We start from the raw sequence: 25,212 nt of genomic DNA, 5'->3' as shown, positions 1-25,212 counted from the left end.
TTTGAGGAAGGAAGGAGTATGGATCGAGACGAGGACCGGTGATGACATAATGCCTACATTCTTGGGTTAGATTTCATCTTTCGCTACGGAAGAGCAAGTCATACCTGGAAGTATTAGGCACTAGCTGAGGTCCATAGTGGTCGTTGAGTCCATGGCCGATGAGAAAGTGTGGTGGAAGTTGGGCGCGCAGTGACGGAAGTGGAGGCGAATAATGAGGATAGCGATGAATGAGAAGGCAATCTGCAGTAAAGATTAGATGGTTTCGGGCACCAATGTGAGCAAGTTGTGCAGTAGAAGAGTGTGCAGTAGAAGAGCGTTGGAAAGATTTGGCGGGAGCGCGAGCTACTTGCAGATGAAGGAGGGCCGCCTTCCTTTTCTATCCTAATCTCATAACAACGGAAGAGCGTACGAGACAAATTATGAAGCAGGAGGCGAGTTGATCAAAGCGGGAGGAAGAAAGCGTTATCGTGGAGCAGGAGCCACTGAGACTAAGCAGGCGCAGAGTCCCGTGAACCAGAAAAAATGGCAACTTTGATGCTTTATTACAATATGAAAAGACCGTTACAGAGATAGCTACAGATCTAATATTTCGTAGTATGCTAAGCAATTCTAGAATGCTCACACGTTACACTCTCGAGGTCTGCAACACTCAATTTCTCTTCTGCTTCTCGTCCGATGATCAACCCGCTTTGCAATGGATTGTTCTCATCTACGATACCGTGGCACGCAAAGTGAGCAACTGTGCAAGATGTTAATGCATACAAAACTCGCTTCTTTGTTGGCCGCTCAAGGCAAACAGTGGATGCCCAAGACATGGTATGTGTCACAATTGTCTCCACTTCTTGAGCGACAGCCAAAGGCGTATGTCGAGGGCTTGTTGGCATGGACACCACAACAACATTTGCTTTCTCATCTTGTATCGCAAATTGAGGTTTTCGACAAAGCGAGTCTAGCGCCATAAGACTTGGAGAATACGAAGAGACAACATGACTGATAGTGTTATCAGTTGACCCGGGAATGTGTGATCCTGCAGCGTGGAGCGGCAGCAATGATGAAATGCCACTGACAACCCACCTTCCGCGAGGTAATGGTTTGGGCTTGGGGTCGTGCCTTAGGAGTCCTAGTGCTTGCAAGACTGGCTGCACTGCGTGATTCCAGAGGTTCAGCAGCGCCAAATGCAACTTAGGATCATGATTCTTGATCTTGTCGCCGTCATCGCCATCCTCTTCATCCAGGCATAGAGAAGCATCTCTGCGGCGCCTGTTACTATTGAAGGCCAAAATCTTCACATTTCTCTCAACATCCGGTCTTCGTAACCCTGGTAGTGGGATCGCAGCGATTGTATTCTCACTGATGAGAAAAGCTTCGCTACCCACGCGGCTGATGTTTAGACATACGGCGGGGCCTTCCCTGAACAGAACACATATCTCATCCCTAGAAAGTGGTTGCAAGAAGCACTCGAAGCTAGGCTGCTGCCTTATCGCTTTGATTGCTTGCTGGAGGGCTTCTTCTAATCGTCGGAGATCAATACTGCTGCGCCTTTCTATTGAAGCAATATCGAGCCGTTCATGGTTCTCGAAACCTGGGAACTGAAAGCCCTCGATATTCTGCTGAGCGGTTTCATAATCTCTTGCTAGGTAAGAGTGATGTTTTCGAAGATCGTCATCCTGATATTTTGTAGCCGACATTCTGCTGGTCACAACTCCACTGAAAACTTCTAACGTTTCAAGCGCTGTGAAGAGTGGTCTTCGTGCCTGTATTGAGATTGATGCCGATAACGAAGCCAATCCTGACACTTTACGAAGGCGGTTTTGAAGATCTTCAAGTTGGAGAACAACCGGAAAGGCCTCTGGTAATTCTTCTTTCATCCGAACCAGCATTTCCATCGCTTGTGACCATGATCCCTCTCTGGCCAAGTTATCAACTGCTGTATGACGAACCAGAAAGCGGAAATAAGCATTGAGATCGTGACATGTTAAGGCTGATTGGAAAGCTTGCGTCGATTTTGCTAGATCATCTTCATTCTGGAACATCTTGAATCGGGCTTTAAAGGCATCGCCAAGCTTCCAGAGATGTACTGCCCTACCCCTAGACCTCTCCATCGTCATTTCAAGGGCTAGTTGTATGTACCTGATGCCTTGACTAGTGTCTGAGTACAACCGCGTCTGGTATGATCGTCTTAGGAAGAGAGATCCCAGATGCGACAGGAGATTGGCCTTGCACCAATTTTCTCTTGAATCGAGCAATATCTCTGAAGCTCTAACACCAAACTCGATGGCGTGATCCAGCGGGCGGCAGGAGCCTGTTCTCCTGAAATCTTCATAGTACATTTCGGACATGACCAGAAGATGATCGAAATTACGCGACCATCTCCTTTCAAGGGCATGCGCACGTTTAATCAGCTCGAAAGACTCTTGTAGAAATTTCTTCTGACCTGATCTGTGAAATTCTTCTTTGCGAATACGTGCAAGACATGTGAATATGCTGAATGCCCAGCGCAACGCCACATCTCCTTTGCCATCTCGAACTACACGCCACGCGTAGCCGAGTAATTCAGCCGCACTTCTGAGATCTGCCAGGTAATTTTCTGTTCGATATCTCTGGTAGAGCAGGCATGATGTATCCTTCATTTGTCTCACGAACTCTAGAAGGCTGTCCCACTTTGAAAGTCCTTGTTTCGGCCGTCTTGCAGGTGAGAGATGTACGGAGTATTTCTTTCCAAGCCAATCGTCTTCAAGAAATCTCAGCAATGTTGTTGATAATTGTATAGCTTCCTTGATATCCTCTGGGTCTTCGGTCGCCGAATATCGGCTCTCGAGAGCTTTCGCGAGTTCTCTCAAGCATTTGATGTAATTTGTGTCGGATTCAGAAGTGGTGTCGACAGCATTTCGATGATAAGATATAGCTCGATCCAACAGAAACATCGCGCCAAAGTCTCGATACTCGCTCATAACCAGGACACCTTTTTCGTAATTAACCTTGCTTGTTGTCGGATTGTACCTAGCCTCTTTCAATTTGCGTTCTTTCAATTCTGCCTCATATTCTTCACGCATCTGTAGATGTCAGTTGCTTCCTTCAATTCATTCTGTAAGGCTGGAGTACCTGCTTTTCTGCCTTTTTCCTAGCACGAGCGAGCATCTCTTCGGAAATCGGATCAACGGGGACAAAAATACCTAGGCCTTCTGCAAAGGGTACATCCTTCGATTGCCCAGATATCTGAGTCATAACCCATAGGTATCGCGGCCCTCGGCTTCTCCATGGACGATTTCGTCCATATTTGTTGTCGTTGAGATAAACACCTTTGATCGCCTGGTGACAACTTGTTACTTGATGGAGCCGAGAGAGAGTTCCTCAGGTTAGATGATGATTAGTGACTGTATTAGGGTCAAGGCAGGAAGATGTTGCAAACACACAAGGCTGAGGTGGAAGGCTCATGCATGTGCACACGTGACCGTCTATCTTCGCCTATCCGTAGATCACTGCATCAGACATTCGTCATCCTGAGCGAGCTTCTCGTACCCACCAGAACTCATAATAAGAAGAGGCGGCCTACCTTTTCGAGACTCTTCATCTCCTGGTTTCGTTGTGCATCGCGACATGTATATCACTTTTGCTACCACCCATTGCTTCAGGGTACACTCATACGAAAAGAGAGGAATTGGCACACAAATGTGAGACGGCAGAGCTCACGATTGGCAAATGTAGCTTCGAAGCCTCGGAGGAGACATGTCCATTTACAAATAGATTTTACGCGCCGTAGTGCCGCTTTAGCACGAGGATAAGTATTAGTGCTTACTCTTTTGCCACCCCCATTTCATGTTTCGCCGTAGTATACAACTTTTGTCCTGAATTTAGTCTGGATGCGGTTTACTAACTTCCAGATACGGGGTTCTAACGGGCTTTGAGGTTGAGAGACAGAGAGATAACAAGGCTTCCCGTCCGCTCAGCCATATACAAGCAGTGTACCGGCGGATTAGTAGTTAGGTGAGTGACCACTAACGAAGCCCCGCTGTTGTATGTTTTTAATTTTTGCAGGTACTAAGTACACGAATAAGTTCTCCTGTCAGGTCCGCCATCTTTAATAATGGTACATTAGGTTAGGTCTTCTTATATTCCTAAAACAAGTACTGGTGTTCGCGAATCAGGGTCAGTCTCGGCTGCCTTAAGTCACCCCTTGCAACTGCCTAACAACCTTTTTCACACACAAAAGAAAGCTGTATCTGCTCATAGACCTTTTTTCATTTTCAAGGTTAAACGACTAATCTGCGTGTTTGAAAGTTTACAGCGCGATTGGCGTAGGAGACGGAGTCTGTCTTTCCCCAGGCTGGAGTGATTGAGATTCTGCTGGAGATTTCCAAACAAAGTTTAACTAAACTAATCTGCTCCCTCTCTGTGACTGGAAACAAGATTCTGGTTTGTGAACTTTACAACATGCCGACCCCCAACATGCTGTTGACTAAGATATTTGCTGGCGCCCACCTTCTTTGGTCATGTGATCCTTGCCGCTTGCTCCGTCGTCTGTCTCCTCCACCTCACGATGACCAACGCGCAGGCACAACAACTTGACACTTCCTCCTTCACAGATATGATTAATGGGAGAGCGGGCAACGTGATTAATCTTGAGGAATCCAAGCAGCGCGCTCGGCAATAAATCGCGCCACAACCTTTCAGCGCTGAACACGCTCAGCCTGCCCCATCAGACGAACCTAGCAGCCCAAACATCCATCGCCCTAACTCCTTTCCGACCCCCCTGCACACCCTCCAAACTCGCCTCACACGCATCCCGCGACGCAATAATCACACCCCGTTCCCTCTCATCACTCACTCGCTCCTCCACTTCCTTTTCGAAAGAGGACGAAAGACAAGCAGAGACTTCCCATTGTCCGTCCAACAACCCCTCCCCACCTTGCACGTGGGTCTCACTTTCCAGCTGCCACCCGGCAGCCAGGGCCAGCTCGGTAATCCGCTTTGGCCCCAGCACCGTGCGGACGTTGGAGTCGCTCTTGGGTTTACGGCACTCCAGCGCTGCCTGGGTGAGCGCAGCTAGCACGTGAGGCTGGGAAGAGGGGTGCGTCGCTACTAACGACCACTCAGCTAGGAGGAGACGCTTGCTGTGCTGCTTCAGGGCGCGGAAGGTGGAAAGGATGAGCGAAGGGGAGGGGAAGTACCACAGGCAATGGGCGAGCACTGTTGCGTCGAAGGTCTTGCTTTCGCTGGCGGGCGGCGACGAGGTTGAAGAAGGGGAGGGGAGGGAGGAGAGGTAGTCCAGCGGGGATTGATGGACCCAAGTAATCCGCCTACCCAGCGGGCCTTGCGAGATGTGATCCTGTGCTTGGCCGAGAGTATACGGGGCACCTGCAAGAGCATTAGTCCGCTGCTTTCCGTTCGCACCGCCGGGTAGAAAAGCGAAAGGACGCACCATAATCCAATTCCGCCGGATCGACCGCCTCCACGTTCCCCTGCTCGCCCACAGCATAGGCAAGGACAGTCGTACAGTCCCCTTGCCCGCATCCTAATTCTAGTACCTTGGAGCCCGTGGGAATGTTCCAGTGCTCCAGAAGCACCAGGCGATGAAGAGTTTGGGAGTGCTGGATGTTGAAGTGGGCGGGGTCGTGTAGAGAGAGACGGGCAATAAAAGCGGCGTTGAGTTGAGTGGACATGTTGCGATCGATGGGTGTTGGGCACAAGACGGCTGAGAGGGGTTTGCGTAGCTAAGTGAAGATTGAGGAGGGGATGGAGTCACGTGATTTGTTCAAGAGACGGGTTTAGCCGCTCCTTTTCCCTGTCTGACGACGATCTACATCCTCTTTTGTAATATCGTTAACTTGGAACTTGGAACTATAGCCTTTGTTGTAGCTACTGACGAGCTGCGGATGGGGACATGTTGTAGGTGAGTATACTGCTATCAGGTGACTAGTGAGTCACTAGTCATAGGGACGAGACTCAATCTACGTGAACAATGACGCTGATTGTAAACAATATAGCCACTATGCCCCGATCATTCCCTCCTCCTCACCAACTCGAACCCAAAGCGCGGCACCATATCAATCTGCATAAAGCTCACATGACACGCCACGCGCTGGCACCTCATCTCCACCGTTAGACTCTCCGCCTCACTGGGACAGGCGAACTCCAGTGTTGTGCTATTCGGCTTGGCTGTGAGGTCTAGCACGCCGAGTAGCTCCCCACGTACGGGAAGGGTCGAGTACGATAAGGCGTCATAGTCGAGCTCGTCAATACTGTTGGCCGAGGTGGCCGAGGGCGCGATAAGCTGCCAGACTTCGATTTCCGTTACATCCCCCTTGGTTGTGACATCCTTGGCACGTGCAGAGAGCTCAGGAGGCGGCCGCCAGGAGAGTGCGCAGGCGTTGACGCCGATGGAGGGGATGGGAAAGCGCATAATTGTCGAGTCCTTTTCTTACGTCAGCAGCTGCATACACACCGGTAGACACGGAGAACAGGTGGATGGCTTATTTGAAGGGAATGAAGAAGGAGGAAGTACGAAATACGGACTTCAACAGTAACATAGACCTGCACCCCTTGGCCCCACACGGCATTCTTCAACTTCCGGCTCACCCGTGCAATTCTATCTGGCCAAACGTGGTGATAGACTTGAGGAGGGGGAATCATTTTCGCTGCCCTGTCCAGCCCCAGCCTAGCGTCGCCATAGGGGAGCGCCTCAAGCTCGGAGTCGGAGAAGGGGTAGGCTCGGTACTTTGATAGTGTGGTGGGGAGGAGAGCGACATTCACTGCTGATAGCAGCGCGAGGGCGAAGGAGAAGTAGAGGATGAGCTTGGGCAGCTGGGAAGGCTTGGATGGAGCGAGGGCGGGGAGGTTGTCCTCGGCTTCCAGCAAGGGGGCAGAGTGGTCGTCCTCGTCCTCGGAAGAGGAGCGCTTCTCAAGAGTTGGGATGGAGTCGTTGACATGGTCGTGTAGCGCAACGGGCGCATACTCGGATGAGTTGGACTTTGATTTAGAGGAGAACATGGTGAGGGGCGGTCAAAGAGCAGAGCAAGAGGAAAAAAAAGGTGAAAAGCTCGGAGAGTTCTCCGCAAATATGCGAGAGGAAGGAGAGGGCACGCCGTGAGCGAAGCCAAGGTGAAGGCAGGCGGTGGCGCCATACTTCTCACCGTGATCGCCAGAGAGAGTACGCGTACAGTCGATCGAAAACACCGACTCTGCACGGCCAAACGATACCCCACGCCCCACACCCCCCACCTGTCAGGTCGCATAGGCGGGGGCGGCAACGGACTGATCTATGCACAGGGTCCACATAAGTTCTAACGTGAACCAGCTCGGCAACTAGCCATCTCCGGGGATGGCCGTGACGGCTCCTTATGGCGTTAGACCGTCTGAGCATATTTCATCTCGCCCTCGCTTTCTGCACAGTGCTACACTTGACCTTCGTCAACCATGCCCTCCTTTCTCGCCGCAGTCACCTTCCTGCTTGCCCTCAATATTAGCATCACATCCGCCGCGCACGCCGGCTTCCACGTCCAATATCCATGGATGTCCCGCGGTCCAAACCCTAGGACCCGGCCAGAGATAGATCGGTTTAACCCTTTCTGCGGTACGTTCCTCTCCTTCTCCAGTCCCGCAGCAGTGGCAGCGTAGGCTGATACCGAGAAGGGGAAATAGTGCACAACCCCCAAGGATACTCGCGCCACTCTCGCGGGTTTCTCTCCTTCTCCGGCCATCCCGGGGACCTTGTGACGGCCCTCTATACTCGACATAGAGTGCCAAGGAATAGAGACGACTTCCCCTACATCATCCTGCAGGACGTGCCCATCCAGCCTTCGGGGCAGCTATGTGTGAATGTCACGATACCATTTGAGACCAAGGTCGATGAGATGGGAGTCATGTACTTCGAGGCGAGGGATCCGCGCACGGGCAATGTGCAACACTATGTCAGTTGCTCCGACTTGCAGATAGTAGAGCTATATGCTGATGCAAAAATAGTGCTCGGACGTCAGGATGGCTGACATCAACGCTCTCCCGGAGGATCATCCGGCTATGTGTGCGGCTAACAACGAGACGCTTATTCCCATGCCGGATGAGTACCTGTAGATACAGACCGGAGTCCTGTCGTGTCCTTTGATTATCATGTGTGGTTCGCTTCTAAACGTGGTGACTTCCCACTGCCAATACGCCCGAGGGGGATATGTGTATGTAAAAAACTTGTCTTCATTCTCGGTAGCTTTTGTGCATAGCTTGATCTGGCGCTACGATTTCTTCGATCTTCATCTTCACGTACAATGGCTTAACGCAATGCCACTGTTTGACGAAGCAGATATCCAGCTTGCGATCTCCTCTATTATTTTCTATTGAATTCAGGATAATCATGGTAGTGCACTGCCATCTATAACGTGTCTGAATGAAAGATGCACTGCCGACGCGATTGATAGCTCAACTTAAAGAAACTTACCCACCCCGAAAAACCGTATACAGAAGCAACTAGTCTTGTTATAGAGTGCTGGGGAGTCAAAGAGGAGAGCGATAGAGCCTTAGTCGCCATACTTTAAAAGCTGAACAAAGGGTAGAGAGACTGGACATGATACACGTACACGCAAAAAAAGATATTCGAGATACTGCCTGATATTCTCGGTTTATATAGGTATAGTGCTATGTAGAGACTGTGGTGAAACCATACGCTTGGAGAACCACACGCTTAAAGAGGGGCGCAAAGTCGGTGGTGAAATCATACGCTTAAAGAGAGGCACAACGTTGGTGTTGAAATCATACGCTTAAGGAGGGGCGCGAAGTTGTTGGGTTGCGGTGCTTGCCCGTAGAGCACGTTATAGAGGTTTGCAAAGCTCGTTCATGCGAGAGTTCAGTTATCCACAGCCGAGCGGTAGACGTGCAGATTCTCTCGTCGGTATTGCTCCTGTATTCAAGCAATCTCGTCATCATCTGGGCCGTACTTGTGCTGCCTCTTCTCGTTATGTGCGATCTCATCGTCATCTGGGCCGTACTTGTGTTGCCTCTTCTCGTTGTGTGCGATCTCATCGTCATCGGGGCCGTACTTGTGCTGCCTCTTCTCGTTACGTGCGATCTCGTCATCATCTGGACCGTACTTGTGCTGCCTCTTCTCGTTGTGTGCGATCTCGTCAGCATCTACTCTATACTCGTGCTGCCTCTTTTCGTTATCGCGATACACATGGTTGATCGAGTCGGCGCGGCGAGCCAAGTCAGCGAAGGGAACCGCGACGGCGGGAACCGCGGCGGACTGAGCAGTGAAGATATTTAGGCCGAGGCTGGCGAGGCTGAGCAGGGCGATAGTGAATTGCATGACTGAAGTTTGGTGGCGAGTAGATGTTTTCTTCAAGTGAAGGTAAGAAGTAGTTTGATGATGAGATGCTGTTATTACTCGTCATTCCCTCGGGTATTTATGCGTTTTGCGATCCAAAGAAGCACATTTCCATACAGAAAGGACTTCCCCTCGTCGTTGCGTTTGACGCTGTTGAATTTGCCGTGGTTGCATTTGCCGTGGTTGCGTATGCGTCGTTGCGTTTATTGTGGTCGCGTGATATTGAAACAGAAATAGTCGGCATGGCGTCAAAGTAGAGATCTACGTTCATACTATGGAGCCAGTACGCGTTGCCGTGAAGTGAGAGACAAGGAGTATGAGAGTGGGTAAGACTTTAGACCGAATTCACTCTGGGCTTGTTCCAGGTAAGTTAGTTATAGCCCTGAAGAAAGTAGCGGTATGGCTCGATGTGGAAATTGACGAGGGTTGACATTGATTTGTGCGATATCAAGCATATAAACCAAACGGAATACGGGAACAGATATGCCCCGTACCCACCTGAGAGGCCGAGAGGTGCGTGGTCCTTCCATCCTTACTAGGACGATGATACTGATAAGCGGCAGAGTCGTTATCGACCAGCGACCTGCTGTTGCATGAAGCGCTGTTCCGTCGCGATCCGGTGCAAGACTGCTCAAGAGTGCAGAAGTATGCTCGCACAGTAATTAGCCCGCTAGCGCCGTAGCATGTATTCCCCACATTCCGAGTCAAGCCGAGTCAAATCGAGCCCTCGTCTGGTCGACCATCACTACTAGAAAGGGGCAGTAGGAGTTGTGCGTGTTTTAGTTGTAGTGCATATAGTGGGATCCGCTGGATGGTGGGTGGTGTGGAGGTGAGGTCGGCACCACCCGCTCACGCTAGCCTCGGCCCTACCTGACGACGCTAAGGGCCGAGATTGGCGACACGGGGAGTTGCCGACCCTCTTCGATCCTCAATTCATCACCAACCGCCTGGCGGGCAAGAAGTCCGAAGCAGGGTGTAGGCATTAATGGCACCGAGGGTGATCCTGGTGCTTAGCATGATTGGAGGCTGATGTGCATTAGTGTTTCTTTTCGGACCCTGAAGGTGCAGTTTCGGAGAAATACAATCGGGCCTGTGAAAAAGCATCCAATCACCACTGTACTATAATCATGCCTACGGTGGTGGTGCGATCTTTTCTCTACAACCGAGCACATCATTATAGTCTATCCACTTTCGCTATGGTTAGGGGGAGATTTTGTGGAGCTGCAAACTGGCGTCATCGACGACACCCTTCGAACTTGGAGACGGCCAAGGGCTCTGGTGAATAGATAGAACATCTCGGCAGTGCGTCTTCTCCTGCCCCGCTCTTCTGGACTGCGCAACTTGCCCACCGAAGTGAGAACGGATACAGTCATAGATGTGTTAAATCGGTTAGCCAGCTCCTGGTGCTGAACAATCTCCTCGTCTCACTCTGCTACCCTCAAACCACCACCCTAATAGCACACCAAAATGTTCCCCAAATCCCTGGCAACTCAGCTACGCGGCCCCTCCTATGCCCTGCTCGCAATGTTGAGCGTCTGCCTCGTCCTGAATTTAGGCACCCTCGTCTTCTCCTTGCGCATCTTAGCGCGTGGAACGCGTGAATACAGTGCGCCATATCTCACCTTCTCCCTCACATTCATGACTAACGAACAGTAGCCTACCTGGCCGGCGACCGACCTCGCGAGCTCCCCATAAAGGTCCGCAATATTCAAGCCGCCTTCCACGACGACCCCTCTCACTACGGGATGGAAGGCATCCCCGCCTGGGCTGAATGGAACGCCATGCGCCCTCCCGGCAAGGGCTTTGTTTTTCTAGGCCAAGAGCACTTTGCATTTGGCGTGTCTATGTGGCACCAGCTGCACTGCCTTAATCACATACGCGCGGTGCTTGTCAACGGGGATGACGGGTCGGATCATACAGCGCACTGCTTTCATTACCTGCGACAGGGCATTCTCTGCGCTGCTGACACAACCCTGGAGCCGGGCGGCACGGGCATGATAGTGGCTAATGGGGAGAAAATTGCTGCGGGCGTAGATGCTGTGCATACCTGCCGGGACTGGAGACAGGTGCATGATTGGATGGGCAGCCAGCATGAGAAGTGGACGCCGGACATGTATGAGCGGTTTAAGGAGGCTAGTTGACATGGTGATATTTCCTATCCCGCCCATCTCATACCCACTATAGGGCATGAGGGATAAAAAGGTTACGCGTCGTGTGAACTAGGCAACTATTCTTAGCACGCCATAGCGAAGATTTCGGTAGAGGTATAGTTCATTGATCACCTCTGTAGACCCTGTACAAGCAAAACTTCCAAAACATGATCTTCATCTAATTTAGTACCCGTCACTCAACGTCCATATATCGATAACACAATGGCCAAGCCTCCGTATCAAACACCCGCCTAGGCGCTACAGGCACACTCTGAACGTCGAAAGGCATCAGATGATCTGCGTGCGCTTCGAGGTCGTAGCGTGGGTCGGTCATGTTGTGGGGTTTTAGGGGCATGCCAGAGAAGGCGGCAAAATTCGATGGGTGGTGGCGCTGCCACTGTACAACTCAAGTTAGCAAAATTATACCATAACAAACATGTGGAACGCGAAAATAGCATGGGGTTCGCGGGGACGCACTCCACTCCACAACCGGTCAAGCTGCGCATGATGAAGCCAAAAAAGAGGGTCATTAGGCGTGAAACTTATTGCCAGGCCCTGGCAATCCTTCTCCGGCAGCACTTTCGGGCAGTCCCCCGCCAAGTCACCGCCAACGAAAAGGTGTACGTGGTTGTGCAATAGTGTCATGGCATTCTGAAACCTGAAGAAGTCACCTGTGGTTTGCTCGGTCGAGTTGCGGACAAACTCTGGGCCGAGGGTGCGGTTTTGAGGCAGCTCGTGGGGGAACCAGCCGGTTATGAGCGTCAGGTTCCTCCGCAGCGGGTGGGGGATAGGCCAGGCAAGCTCGAAGTTCCCGGTGGATGGGGCAAAAGCGCCGGTGGTGACGATACAGTCCGCCTCAGGGGAAGAATCGCAGTCCCCGGTTCTGCCCAGCCCGTATTCTGGCGAGTCCTCAAACACTGGCGAGTCGAATAGGTCTGCGTGGTCGCGCGACCAGTCCCAGTATGGTGTTGGTCCACTGTACCCGCAATTTTGGCGGAGGGAAGTGTCGAATAGGTAGGTGAACCAGCGGTCTGCGCTCACGTTAGCATGTGCTTGGCGAAGGCGTGAGAATGTGGGGAAGAATTGAGAAGGTGGGGAGGAGTCAGAAGGGGGGAAGGGACTGAGGGAAGGACCCACGCCACGGTAAAAAGTAGGCATTCCTATGCGCGCTATGCTCCATTGCTGCGTGCGAGTAAGAGAAGTCGTCGTACAGGCTCCTCTTCCCCTCAAGGACCGTCTGGTCCTTCGTCAAGGATAACCGTTCGTGTCGTATGCTTGCCAAGCACTATTCGGTATCAGCAACGTACCTACTACCTAGGGAGAGGAAGGAGGGCGCACCTTGACAGCCCCCACCCACTCGGCTTTCTCGCTATGCGTCAGCGTCCGCCATTCTTTGCGTGTCAGCAGCTTGCTGCACTTTGGTGGTGGTGCCTCGTTCCAATCGTCCGCATAGGAGAGGTGGGCGTTGAGGACGGCGAGTATGTAGAGAAACAAAATTGAACGTGCAATGGCCATCATTCAGTCAGGAAGTGAACTGAGAGCAGGCACGGAGAGATAATGGGGTCTCCATAGTCACAGTATAACCGAAAGCCTAAATAGTCAGCCTGCTGTGTCTGATGGAAGAAGCCCAGTCAGCGTGCTTGTCATCGGCTATTACCGTTGATGCGTAAGACGCTTCTGATGTCACAGTACGTTGTCTTCGAGAGGGTGTCTTACCGTATCATCCGCTCGTGGTGCCTTCCCCTGTGCTACTAATAGCAAAAGACTACCCTCCTCACCCACGAGTATCTGGAGCCACAAGCACAACGATGCGCACCTCTTTCTATCTCACCCGCTTCCTCACTCTCCTTCTCTTCGTCGTATTCCCCTTCTACTTGGGCTTCCGTGGGGCTGCCTCGTTGTCCGACAGCGCAGTTCTCCTCTCCTCCCTCTCTGAGCGCGCCGAAGCGCTTTACATTGCGCTCACCTCACAGCCTGCCGCCCCTCTCGCGCCAATCTCTAAAGAAGCCTTCGAAGCTTCCGCTGAGCACGCTAAACCCGTGCGCGCAACCGAAGGTGGGAGAAGGAAGAGATACCCCTCCCTTCCCGATGGACTGGCGCACTGCATCAACTCCTTCGAGCAGTATCCGTTCCTCGCCGAGCAAGTGCTCCAGCGGAAGCACGGGCGGTATGCCAAGCAGACTCCCGCGCAGAAGGCGATAAGCAAAAAGCTCGGCTATCCTGCGCACTTCGAGAAAGCCAGGAAGGGTATCGAGGTGAACGCCCGGTTCTCGAGACAAGTCGCGCGGATTGCGAGGGAGGCTTACCACACTGGCCCTCAAGCGCTAGAAGACGAGGAAGAAGCGGAGTTCAGAGTTGTGGACTTCGCGTTTGGACACCTTTCGCGAGACTGGAGCACGCAGGGCGCAAAGGAGAGACAGGCCGTGTTTCCGTCTGTTCTAGATGGGCTCGAACAGCACTTTGGCAGGAACGGGAGAGGGAAGAAGGTGCTTGTACCCGGAAGCGGTATGGGCCGGCTGGCCAGCGATATCGCTGATCTCGGTACGTCTATCTTACCGTTGGGTTGAAGGCGCAGCCTCACATCGACACAGGGTACGACGTCACGGCCAACGAGCTGGACTACGGCGCCATCCTGGCATACCACCTGCTAACGAACCACACGAGCTCGCTGCACCAGCACACCCTGCAGCCCTTTGTGACCAAATGGACACATCAGGCCAGCCCCTCCTCACGCTACGCCGCCCTAACGGTACCAGACCACTGGCCAAACAAGACCGTCAAGCTCGTCGAGGGCGACTTCTTGGAGATGTTTCCTCAGGACGGTGAGTTCGACGCCGTCGTCACACTGTTCTTCATCGACATTGGCGATAACGTGGTGGACTTCCTGAGCAACATACATCGGCTGCTGAACCCTGGTGGAGTGTGGATCAACCTTGGACGTATGTTATTGTCCTCTCTTTCTCGAACACTGACTTTCGTACTTTTCTGCTGATCCGTTCACCGCCGGACTCGGGTTGACCTGTATACAGCGCTGAAATGGGGCACCCACACCGCTCTCCAGCTCTCTGCGGAGGAAGTGCTCCAGCTGGCAGATCTGCTCGGGTTCGATGTGGATCATACGTCAAGGAAGAGCATCGACAGTGTGTATGCCGAGCAGCAGGATTCGTTGCTGAAATTTATTTATGGTGAGTGCCTGGCGTTTCATTGTGAGGGGTGAGGACATTCGCTAATGGGACGGGCAGTTACGCAGTTCTGGTCGGCGACGAGGAGGGTGTAAGGCGGGTGGGTGCCAGAACAGGAGACACTTACGTCATGCGCTAGTATAAACCAATAGGAACAAATACACAGTGTGGCTTGGTGACTGTGCCACAGCTTGGCACTTAGTTAGCAAATGGTTGACTATGTAAGCGTCTTAGTTACTACGTTATGGGGTGCTTCCAGGCTTTGAGCTACTGTAGATATCGTGAAATCTACTCTTTTTCAACTCACCAAGACTGGAGGTGCTAGATCCATCCACCTTCCTCCTTCGGGAAATTGCTGTTGCAATCATACCCACCGCCTATCCTAGAAGAATTAATGTAATCTCGAACTCGAACTCGAACATCTCCGGCAATCAAAGTACTTTCATTGCACCAGCGATAGCCCAGCTAAAGCGTAGGCTTTTTGAAAAATCCTCTTACGCCTCGCATGACCAAACGGTGCTACAGCGTAATCTGCACTAACGCCGTACGGGTATATGCGGTTCGTCTTTGCGGATTCATATAAGCCGAAACTTCTCCAGCTTCACACCTCTTCGTTCCAACCCGTTCGGCAGCATTCTTGGATCAGAGTCTATGACCTTACCAGTATTGGTGTTTTGAAATGTACTTGGAGCTATTGGCGGCCCATCATCGTTTCCTCCTACTTCTTTCCACTGGGAGGACAGAGGTGAAAGTCGTGGATCTTGGAATGTTTTTACGTTCGGGGGTTGAGAAAACAGAGTCAGCCAGCCAGAGCTATAGCCCCTGTACATCTTTATTTGCCAGGGATTTGGTATAGGACCTAGTAGCGCTTCTCCGCTCATCAGACCGTGAATATAACATGGTCCCACAACAAAGTATTCTCCGGACATTGTTGGGCGGAGCAAGATCGGGTAGTCGGCGCCCAGCAGAATGCTAACACAGTCTCCTAGTACATGTTAAGTCTTCAGATTTTTTTTTGAGGGTTTAACTGAGTACTCACCTTCTGCAACACCTGTTGGTGTAAGCCCTACATATCCGTCCTGAGTTGTGAAGAACACCACATTCTCAATTTCTTGCCCAAGCGTGTTTATGTTAAATTCGACATGCTCAGTATGGTGAGAACTGTGTTGGTGATAATTGCTCTGCAAAGATTGAAAACTTGGGAATCTGAACTTCGGATATCGATCTCTCGTTTGCCCCTGAAACCCCGACTCCAAGTAGGCGTCAAGTAAAGACCCACCGGCAACATAACTAGATGAATTGCAATGTCCAGGGACGGCTCTCCGAATGGCTCTAAATATGTCTTTCGCGTTGCTAGAGCTCTCCATACTGACCAACACGACAGCCCCACCATTGAACCCAAGGACTTCCAATGTATCTGGTGCGAAGTATTTTGCATGAGCAGCGGCAAGCCCAGACGCATGTCTTCCCAATTCAAGTTCAAATGTAGCGCTAGAATCCTTGACGGCGAAATTTGGTAACCATGAAGGCCCATCATACAGCTGCTGGCTTAACCGACATTGCTGGAGCAGGTGTAGTCGGCCGGTGCTTAAGACACAGCTGAGAAATGCTCTTTCGTATATTCGAGAGGTCGGCAGCAAGTAGTTCGTCGTAATACCTTGAGCTATCGAAGGCGAGACCAAACCCAAAATGCCGTAGATTTTATCTCTAGGATCAGTACAATGGTGATCCCTGGTCCAGCTGACAAGTCCCGCGAAGCTCCTGATGGAGCTCGGAAGCAGGCCTGGTCTGTACGAGGATAGAAGGGATCTCAATGCGGCAGGAACGGTAGTATTCCTCGCCATAACGAGCATCGTCTTTCTCAAAGAATAGAACAACGCAGTATCCTTTCCACACTGTATTACGCAGCGCTCACCGCCTAAAATAGCTTCTTGTAGCACCCAGACACGGGTAAACCAAGGTCTTTGGAAGAAGGCTACCAGGCTTGACCAAGTCTGCTCATCATATGGCAGCTCACAGTCCGTTTGGAACCAGCCGAGCTGCGTAGTACCTGGGGTGTCGGCACACTGTCCTCCACCTAAGCATTCAACTTGCTCCCCAAAATATTCTAATGTCGCTAAAGCCTTTGCACTATCCGAGGTTTCCCCTCCTACCCAGAGGATAGTACGTGTTGCCAGCGAGTAGATGTCTCTCATGCGACTAATCTCGCGATTCCGTTCAGAAATGTCATTCTGATTTATACATATCGCGTCTATCCACAAGTTTCGAGGCTTGTCTAGGTACCGCAGGTATCTAAGGGCAAGAGCGAGATTTGCACGTATTTTCATTGTCGAAGGAGTCGCACTCAGTTCATGCGCGATCACAGGGTCTGCTGAACAGCTCCAGGTGTACGATAGGGCTTCGTATTCCGGTCTGGAATCTGAACCTGGCCGGCGAGATTGTACTTCGTATAGTGCAGGATCGAAATTTGGATCAGGGTGATACCATGAGTCCAATATATCCTTTTGTGGTAACATCGGCATCCCTAGTTCCCAGCTATTGGCACCGTCCTTTTCCTGCATGAACAGATATCGTCCGTTCAAAGTTTCTCCGCACCTGTAACCATTTGGAAGAGTTTGGTTTAATTCCTGAACTGAAAGCCTTCTGCATATGTGCTCTTCATCTTTCGGACGGATCAGTGGTGTGTGGCATATGGTGAAAGCGATATCATCGTTCCACTGGCCAGGCCGCAGCGTCACTAAGCGTATCTCACACTCCTGGTGCTTGAGCGGGGCATACTTGTAAGTAGCCATGAATGATGTTCCCGATGGAAACTGGAAAAGTTGTTTGTAGTGCCAAAGACTGTTGCAGTGGTGCTGATGGGTCAAAGAGGGATAAAGCCTTACGGGGTTGGTGCCAAGCAGGCAGCCAAGTTGTGTAAGAAGACGGCCTGCTTGGGCAAGAGCTAGTACCCCTCCAAACTAAGTCTTTTCTGTTCTTAACTAACTCACATTGAAATTGATGAAGTCTGACACAATCACCAAACAAGATTTCATGAGGTGACATGAGTAACATTCGGAGCATACTCGCAACTCCTCCCGGGCAGTCACGTGATTAGGGCTAGTTCCAGGCGTCACGTAACTATGATGGCTCCGACTGCTACACGATGGTCATTATATGTGCGCCACACAGAAGTCTCGGATGAAAGTGTGCAGTCACAGCGCTGCGTGTCTAGAGTTCGCAGTCAAGTGTCGTCATCGATTGGGCCGACGCTAAAGCTCCATGATGGTCCAACCTCTAGGCACCAGCGAGCTACCGCTAACGATCAAAAGTCTTGAGCATATTCGCAAGACGACGCGTAGACGATGCGGAGGTTTGGTAGAGACTGGAGGTACAACACATACGATACTTGAGGTGGTTAGGGTTGCGGAAAAGAGCAGGCACAATGTGCGGGAGGGATGCAGTACTTTCTTCGTTGAAGTCGCAGAGTTTAGTTTCTACTACAATGCGAGTTGGACACCGCACGGTGTTCGTCGCAGCTTTGTGCTGTTATTAACGCATGAGAGACTGCTTCGGTTAGAATCTTTGTAGTTACTCTAGGTCCGCCGCCGGTTTTCTTCGGTCAGGCACAGAAAAGATTTCGAGGGACGCGGTATCTTCGCAGGTCTCATTCAAAATTTAGTCAAGGAAACTCTAACACACACACAATGCTAGCCCCTAAAGATTGGCGAGATAGTCCTTGCGCACACCTGCAATGGGCCCACAGGGAATATTCGACCGGGGATTTAGTCAAGTATGGCGAGTATAACTCCCCTAATAGTCCAAGCAATAGTGGGCGTTCTGCGAATTGTAACCTCCCATCATAATATGCCACACCATCCAGAATTACGATGGGTTGGTGATGGTTGAAGATTGCCCGCACTTCACCACACGCAGACAATGACGCAAGATCTAGATATCCTCTTTCACTTGGTCCAAGCTTCCAACAAAGAATAGCCGAGTCTTTATTGTTGTATTGTTGTATTGTTTGACGAGCAAGCTATTGTCTTTGTCAATACATGAAACTGCGACTAAACTCACCTAAATACCACATCTCCCTTCAACGACCAACTCGAACCTTGAATCATTCAACTTCGTCTACCACCGGCAAACAACCTTCGCAGCCTATATAACCTCCCTCATTAAATCTAGTCCTCAATATCCAGATATGGCGGTACCAGATCGGCTTGCGTACGTCCAGCTAGACGACTATGATCGACATGTCTTTGACCATGTCTTGTCCGATGACACTGAACGATACGCCTTCATACGGTTCTTTCAGCACGTCAGTGTCAACTACCAGAGGCAAAAGCGCCCCCGCAGTGGACGTGGTCGCGTGCGATTGTGGAACAAGACACACTCCTACTGGGTCCGCAAAGCGCAGGAGCAGCAGGAACTCCCAGCAATACAACGATCCGCTCCAGTCGTCCCAGCTGTTGCTCCACCTCTACCTGCTCCCATCTTAACAGTCCAAGTCCCTTCCGCTGTTGAGATTGCTCCCGTTCCTAGCCCGGTCCCGGCCTCAATCCCGACTGCGCCGGTACCTTCAAGCGCAAATACCATTCCCGTCGCAAGCCGCTCGCCTTCCCCCGTACTCTCGTCCCAGAACATCCCTCCAACCTCCGGCTCGAAAAGGGCACGAAATAACGATGAAGAACCAAGTGTAGCGTCACTTGAACCCCCCGCTAAGCGCCGTCGACCCGTCATCGGAGGTGAACGATGCCCCCCCTTCGTTCTCCATAATGGCCTCCACGAGACTGAACCTGGAGTGTCTACTTATTTCGAATTCCCACCCACTCTACAACAGCGCGAGTTCGTCCAAAAGACTCTGGGCGGTACCTGGCGCTATGCAAAGACGCTCCATCAGTCGCCGATCAATTCGGTGTTGCCAAAGCCTCGATCAGGTATTCCACCGAGATCAATCGACTTGTTTGTCAAACTTGACGAGGCGGGAATAATTCAAGATCGTGTTGCGGTGAAATATACGGATATCTCCTGGGACAAAGATACGACAACAAAGAAAAGGGTTGAACTCGAAGAAGCTGTAGTACATACAATTCCAGATGGATGTCGACATCTTCCAGCGTATCGCAACATTGTTGATCACACCATGAACTTCACAATCGATGGCGGTTATTCGGACAACAAAGACCCGAGCTGTTGGAAACAGCGGTACATTTTCTCGGATTATGCGCCTCACGGCGACTTGTATCAGCTAATCAACAACCATGCCAGGGCTAGCAAGGTCGTGCCTGAACACTTCATCTGGTATGTGTTCAAGCAGTTGGTAGACGCGCTCACTACGCTTGAAACTGGAGTTTGCAAGGAGATGGATAGTGGTCCTACCACTGGTCAAGAGGATAGATGGCAGCCCATCCTCCACCTCGATATCAAGTCTGGAAACGTCCTACTCGCGAGTCCTGATCCGACGTATAAATCTTACCGTCAGCCCGTCCTCACGGACTTCGATTGCTCCACTCGGCTCTCTAATAACCCCATAAAGCGCAAGGAACAAATGAAAAATGCACGTGGGTACGGTACCAGGTGTTGGCAAGCCCCCGAACATGCCTACGAACATGTACATACCAAGCACTACACGCCGAGCACTTGGGACTTGAACCATCGCACCGACATCTACGCGCTTGGTCTTTTGATTAGACACCTGATGTTGTGTGCCACCATGCCCAGCAATCAGATAGCGAAACTGCACAGGGACGAGACTTCTTTTTTCCCCACCGAGGCCACGAGTCGGAATGAGGCTCCAGAACAAGAGGTTCCATGGAGAATGTACCCTGAAGTCTACAGTATAGCTCTTATCCGCACGGTCCATCGCTGCCTAGCATTTCGCCAGTATCGTGATCCAGCGAAACCCAACAAGGGATCCAGACCTTCCCTGTCTGAGCTTCAGGGTCGAATCAACCACCACCTTAGCCAGCTTGATCAAATGTGCGGCGATGGCGTCACTGCTGCACATTATCCCGTTGATCACCCGCTCCACGTAATGTTCCCCGAAGACGACCCTCGATTCACCATCGGGACTCTCTTCTCACCAGAGCCCACTGCGACGGTGAAAGAGCTCATTCTCAGCTCAGCAACGGATCTTGACAAAGCCAGAGCTCACGATACTTTCACAACCTATGCCCCGAGTGCCCCGAATGCCCTCGCCATTCCTAGGGCAGAAGACACCCACTCAGACGTACCGCAGCCAACTATGAAAGTCCAGGAAGACGTTTTGAAAGAGGTCATTACGGAAGTTCGTCGAGACGCCTTGAAGGGTCCCCAATCAGTGGAGCGCGACCTACGTGCTTACGCCATCGACCACGCCGATACGACAATCCACAAATGCGTCAACCCACACGGCAATTTCAAGCAGCTCAAGGGAGCGAAAGATTCCAAGTTCTTCTCGCCAGAATCCAAGCATGCCACCTTGACTTCGATGAAGAGTTGGGCGGACAAACTACTAGACGATACAAAGACCGCGATTGAGCAAGAGCAGGAGAGGATGGCCTGGATTGACGACGACGTGATCATGGATCAAGCCGAAGATATCGATGCGGTCCAAGAAAACGAGAGCGTTCAGGAAGAGAAAGCTCGCGTCAGGGCGCTGCGCACGCAAGAATTACGCGACAAGAAGCAGTTGATTCAGGAGCACGAGGCGTACTTGCAACAGAAGCTTATTGCTCTGAAGGATCTGAGCGAGGCTGTAGACATTGGTATGGCTGTGCTCGTGCTGGGGGATGAGCTGGAGCTTGATGCAGAGCTAGCGGATGAGCACTGGATGACGAAGGTGTCGGGCTTGCACCGGGGTGTGTGGGAGTATTTCTGGAGTCGTCCAAGTGGCGTCTTTACCTGAACTTGACAGTGCGTTAAGCTTGCGATTTTGCGTTCTGTTCGAACTGCACAGAGACGGCTCTAATGCGAATAACCCTTACTGTTCAATGTTCTGGGCAGCTTGCGTGCATGCAAGCAATACTGTTGTGTCGTTCTGGGAGGATCCTGTTTGGTTGGACCACCTGGCGAGTACCAAGAGTCTTTACATTCCCTACAACTAGGTATAGAAATATCCAATAAACAACCTGCTCTTCATGATCATGCACCGCCTTGTCCCATTTCGCTAAGAACGGCATAATACATATTCAATAACAGTAGTTATGTGCTAGTGATTGGACTGCCAACACTGCCTTTACGAACGACTGATGACTCGGAGTAGACTTGAAACTTCTTCTTCTTTATCTCTCAGTCAGTTCTTAAGCTATGAACCATCTCACTCCCTACTCAACTAACTCAACTCCTTCCTGCCTTCTCCTTGATTTCGTGGTCATCCATGCCCATCTTCACCTGTCTCCTCGTTGCGGGAGTACAAGACCAATTCCATCATCGTTACCACCACCACTCCATGGCGTTCAAGATAATTCCCAATCGTATCAACGTCGTCGATCAAACATGACCAACTTGCTAGGTGTATTTCGGGCATGTTAATGTACCCGACCTAGGTGCGGTATCCAGCCTCCATGGTATGTGGAGGATGCGCCATATGCATTTGGAACGGTGCGCCCGGGGAGTATCTGCGCAGTCGTATCTCGCCTTCTTCCATTGAGGCCGACGTATTGAAGCCTCGTAGCGTGAAAGTTATGTGGTGCCAACGGGGTAGCTTCTAGGTTCCGTTACGGCGACCCATCATCGAAAGCAACAGTAAACCGCGAACAAGCCTATTGTCCCAAAGTCTAGATATCCAGACATCCCCGCGCGCTCTTCCTCAGGTATATGTTCCCCTGTCTTCCATTCAAGACGACACTCGTGTGTACCAATTCTTCACCACGAGACGTCCGATCGCTCACATGATGGAGAAATTATTAGCCCACCCCAATGGCCCAAACCCTTCAAAGCCCGTAGACTGTGCATTCTCCCCGCTAGTCGCCTCCCACTCGAAGAAGTTTTGCAAGTCGTCAAGGTTGAACATGGGTTGCTCGGTGGACGAAGAACCAACAGCCGCAGCAGCGGGATACAAGGCGTCCTGGTTATCATCCCCCGGTTGCTGTTTTTGCTGAGGTGTACTAGGTAAGCCAGATAGCCTGACTGGCATGTGCGGAGGCGAAGTTGCAGTAGCAGTGCCATAGCCAATAGGCGTCAATTGTGTTGTAGAAGGCGGTGCAGCACCAAGCGTCTCAGCGATCGGAGGCAGAACCGACAACGCATTGTTGTGCTGTGTGTGCCTGGTACTCGTAGTGCGAGCCACAGGTGCGCCAACAACCTGGCGGACTTCATTTTCCGATGGATCCTGCGGCGCAATATACGTAGTAGTGTGTCCGCGGGCAAGACTCGCGCGCACAGTCTCAAGCCAGCGCTCTGTGGTAATACAGAGTGTTTCGGCGAGCGGGTACATCAACGTCATTTCGCGCAGCGCCTTGTTGTTCTGCTGGACGAGCTCGACGGTGCGGCTGATGAGGGTGCTCACACCTGGTTTGGAAATGTCGAGGAGGCGAGCGATGTAGTAGAGCATGATGCGGCTGCTGTTGTACACGAAGGAGGGTAGAATCGAGTCGGCGAAGTGCTTTACTCCGTGCTGGAGGATTGTGGAGACTAGGACGGACATGCGTTGTGCGTGCTCGAAGCACACGTCTTGCAGGTGGGCGACGAACGACTGCTGGCTGGGAGGGAAGACGAAGGGCTCCTGGTTCTTGAAGAGATCTGGGAGCGCGATGCGATGGACGTCGCACATGACGTGGTGGTACATGCAGTGGATGAGCAACAGAGCGCCCAGCTGGTGAGATTCGCGTCGAATGTATATGTTGTCTGCGGAGAAGTCTAGCCAAGAGGGTAAGCTACGCTTCCACGTTTGTATGTCGTCGATGAGCATGGCGAATCCAGAGCCTGACATCCATGGTGGCTGTTCTTCGTCCATATGCTTTACGAAACTAATCTAGAGTAAGCATCATCATCGACGAGAATAACCAAGATTCATCTTACCGAAGTACTCGCCGCCATATACTAACAATACGCACATAGTAAGCTGCCATGCCTAAGTTATCCGACGGCTTCTCTGGGATATCTTCGGCGGGTATAAAGTCCAGAATTTCGCCTTTCTCAAGTCTCTCAGTGACACACGCTATTTGGAGTGAGAACTGCCGTTCGTTACACGGGAGCTGAATCTTGAGATCCTTTTCGTTCAAAATGGTGAGATGGTCAACGCCACTGCCAGCCCATACATCAATCATATAACAGGCCCACATCATCCTTCTGCGGGACTCCCTGACAGACACCTCGTTCGGGCTCCCACCCACTTCTTTGCAGAGCACGTCCATCGAGACTTCATTATTGAGTTGCAGCGCGTGAGCCATGCGGATAACCAGACCCGTGAGGAGGAACGATCCAGCATAATTACCCGTCCTAGCCTCCTGGTCGTGGAGTAGGATAAGGACCTTGAGCTTAGTAATAGAGATAGTGCTGTAGTCTGCAAAGAACATCTCTTCGGCCGTCTTCGCCCATTGGCTTCCCGCCGACTGGATGAGCTCCTTGGAGAGCGGAGCGAACGACTCGCTATAATCGAGCGCATAGAACCTCGCGCCAAGTGCACACATGATGTGTAGCAGAGCCTGGTCCGACGAGTCGATGAGCTGTCCCTCATCAAGCATGCGGATAAACGAGGGCTTGTGCTCGAACGCGAACACACGAATAGGATGGACATTGTTGAAGTACGCATCCAGTAACGCATGCAACTTGAGCTTAGGCGGAAGCTGTGTCGCGAATAACCTAGATGGCACGCATTAGCCGCCAAGAAAATGCATATCCAAAACTCTATATTTACCATGTCAACGAAGGAGGACAACCAGGTATCGCAGCCTCAGACAGCATCGGCGTAAGCGCAGTCCGCGGAGACTGAGCAGACGCAACGACGGAAGAATAATCCGGCGTATTCGCAACCGGCGTCGAGATACTGTGCACCCAAGCGGGCTCATTCTGCTCAGCGTCGTAGACGCACGTAGTGCGGCGTTGCTGGCAGCGTGTACATATCGGCCGTTCACCGGAGCATTTGACCTTCGAGTCCCTACACGGGACACAAGAGCGAAACGTGCGCTTCCGCTTGATACCCACGACAGTCTCGAACGACGCACTCGACCTCTTCGCAGCCGTCGCAACAGCCCCGTTCTGAACACAGTCGAGCTGCAGTCGCTCGCAGTTCAGACACCCGTTCGGTCGCTCATCACACTTGACTTTGCGCGCACGACAGGTAGCACAAGCTATACAGCGGTTGCTATGTTTAGCCGAGGTCTTTGTACCAAACAGAAGACAAGCGTAAGCTCACCATTCACCGGGCGTCTGCGCTGCTTCTTAGCGGCCGCTTCAGACGGCGGGCCGCCGCTGTCTGGCGATTCCATAGTGTGTGTTTTCGGTCGGTCGGGTCGGGTTATCGCATGTTTGCGGTATGGGGTTGCAAAAGGGTGGTTCGGGGGCGCGCCCGCACTTAAGGTAGAAAAATGACGTGATTGGCGCCGCGGATTCGCCAAAGGTTGCGCGTGCGTGTGGAGAAATGGCGCTACAGGTTGGGGTGACTAAG

At 51.6% G+C, this 25,212-nt stretch overlaps 10 protein-coding genes across 10 annotated transcripts; 4 read left to right on the top strand and 6 right to left on the bottom strand.

Moving 5' to 3' along the window:
- Nucleotides 1-573: 573 nt before the first annotated feature.
- Nucleotides 574-3,225, bottom strand: K460DRAFT_428122 (uncharacterized protein; the record flags this gene model as incomplete). Its single annotated transcript, XM_040938283.1, has 3 exons — nucleotides 574-581; nucleotides 623-3,053; nucleotides 3,103-3,225. The coding sequence occupies 3 exons, from the start codon at nucleotides 3,223-3,225 to the stop codon at nucleotides 574-576; spliced, it is 2,562 nt and encodes an 853-aa protein (XP_040791343.1).
- A 1,471-nt stretch (nucleotides 3,226-4,696) lies between these two features.
- Nucleotides 4,697-6,987, bottom strand: K460DRAFT_375563 (SAM-dependent methyltransferase; the record flags this gene model as incomplete). Its single annotated transcript, XM_040934782.1, has 5 exons — nucleotides 4,697-5,355; nucleotides 5,420-5,711; nucleotides 5,826-5,838; nucleotides 6,132-6,412; nucleotides 6,514-6,987. The coding sequence occupies 5 exons, from the start codon at nucleotides 6,985-6,987 to the stop codon at nucleotides 4,697-4,699; spliced, it is 1,719 nt and encodes a 572-aa protein (XP_040791342.1).
- A 426-nt stretch (nucleotides 6,988-7,413) lies between these two features.
- K460DRAFT_353720 (uncharacterized protein) lies at nucleotides 7,414-8,067 on the top strand (the record flags this gene model as incomplete). The annotated part of the gene is made up of 3 exons (XM_040931737.1): nucleotides 7,414-7,570; nucleotides 7,630-7,907; nucleotides 7,960-8,067. 3 exons carry the CDS (start codon nucleotides 7,414-7,416, stop codon nucleotides 8,065-8,067), a joined length of 543 nt encoding a protein of 180 aa, XP_040791341.1.
- Nucleotides 8,068-8,890: 823 nt separating this feature from the next.
- K460DRAFT_353719 (uncharacterized protein) lies at nucleotides 8,891-9,289 on the bottom strand (the record flags this gene model as incomplete). The annotated part of the gene is made up of 1 exon (XM_040931736.1): nucleotides 8,891-9,289. The coding sequence occupies one exon, from the start codon at nucleotides 9,287-9,289 to the stop codon at nucleotides 8,891-8,893; it is 399 nt and encodes a 132-aa protein (XP_040791340.1).
- Nucleotides 9,290-10,774: 1,485 nt separating this feature from the next.
- On the top strand, nucleotides 10,775-11,448 carry K460DRAFT_393770 (uncharacterized protein; the record flags this gene model as incomplete). The annotated part of the gene is made up of 2 exons (XM_040935948.1): nucleotides 10,775-10,913; nucleotides 10,964-11,448. 2 exons carry the CDS (start codon nucleotides 10,775-10,777, stop codon nucleotides 11,446-11,448), a joined length of 624 nt encoding a protein of 207 aa, XP_040791339.1.
- A 202-nt stretch (nucleotides 11,449-11,650) lies between these two features.
- K460DRAFT_275895 (Di-copper centre-containing protein) lies at nucleotides 11,651-12,975 on the bottom strand (the record flags this gene model as incomplete). The annotated part of the gene is made up of 4 exons (XM_040928074.1): nucleotides 11,651-11,854; nucleotides 11,935-12,488; nucleotides 12,595-12,742; nucleotides 12,796-12,975. The coding sequence occupies 4 exons, from the start codon at nucleotides 12,973-12,975 to the stop codon at nucleotides 11,651-11,653; spliced, it is 1,086 nt and encodes a 361-aa protein (XP_040791338.1).
- A 290-nt stretch (nucleotides 12,976-13,265) lies between these two features.
- On the top strand, nucleotides 13,266-14,689 carry K460DRAFT_330056 (N2227-domain-containing protein; the record flags this gene model as incomplete). Its single annotated transcript, XM_040930764.1, has 3 exons — nucleotides 13,266-13,998; nucleotides 14,049-14,396; nucleotides 14,487-14,689. 3 exons carry the CDS (start codon nucleotides 13,266-13,268, stop codon nucleotides 14,672-14,674), a joined length of 1,269 nt encoding a protein of 422 aa, XP_040791337.1. The 3' UTR covers nucleotides 14,675-14,689.
- Nucleotides 14,690-15,214: 525 nt separating this feature from the next.
- Nucleotides 15,215-17,431, bottom strand: K460DRAFT_330055 (HET-domain-containing protein; the record flags this gene model as incomplete). The annotated part of the gene is made up of 2 exons (XM_040930763.1): nucleotides 15,215-15,624; nucleotides 15,679-17,431. The coding sequence occupies 2 exons, from the start codon at nucleotides 17,429-17,431 to the stop codon at nucleotides 15,215-15,217; spliced, it is 2,163 nt and encodes a 720-aa protein (XP_040791336.1).
- Nucleotides 17,432-18,825: 1,394 nt separating this feature from the next.
- K460DRAFT_375557 (uncharacterized protein) lies at nucleotides 18,826-21,510 on the top strand (the record flags this gene model as incomplete). The annotated part of the gene is made up of 1 exon (XM_040934781.1): nucleotides 18,826-21,510. The coding sequence occupies one exon, from the start codon at nucleotides 18,826-18,828 to the stop codon at nucleotides 21,508-21,510; it is 2,685 nt and encodes an 894-aa protein (XP_040791335.1).
- A 981-nt stretch (nucleotides 21,511-22,491) lies between these two features.
- K460DRAFT_280242 (uncharacterized protein) lies at nucleotides 22,492-25,033 on the bottom strand (the record flags this gene model as incomplete). The annotated part of the gene is made up of 4 exons (XM_040928392.1): nucleotides 22,492-23,572; nucleotides 23,625-24,407; nucleotides 24,463-24,895; nucleotides 24,961-25,033. The coding sequence occupies 4 exons, from the start codon at nucleotides 25,031-25,033 to the stop codon at nucleotides 22,492-22,494; spliced, it is 2,370 nt and encodes a 789-aa protein (XP_040791334.1).
- Between the last annotated feature and the right edge of the window lie 179 nt (nucleotides 25,034-25,212).

This window comes from Cucurbitaria berberidis (assembly GCF_010015615.1).
Source record: "Cucurbitaria berberidis CBS 394.84 unplaced genomic scaffold K460scaffold_2, whole genome shotgun sequence".
Lineage (NCBI taxonomy): Eukaryota > Fungi > Ascomycota > Dothideomycetes > Pleosporales > Cucurbitariaceae > Cucurbitaria > Cucurbitaria berberidis.
The sequence above is the reverse complement of the archived record's forward strand: the minus strand, read 5'-3'. Positions and strand labels throughout refer to the sequence as shown.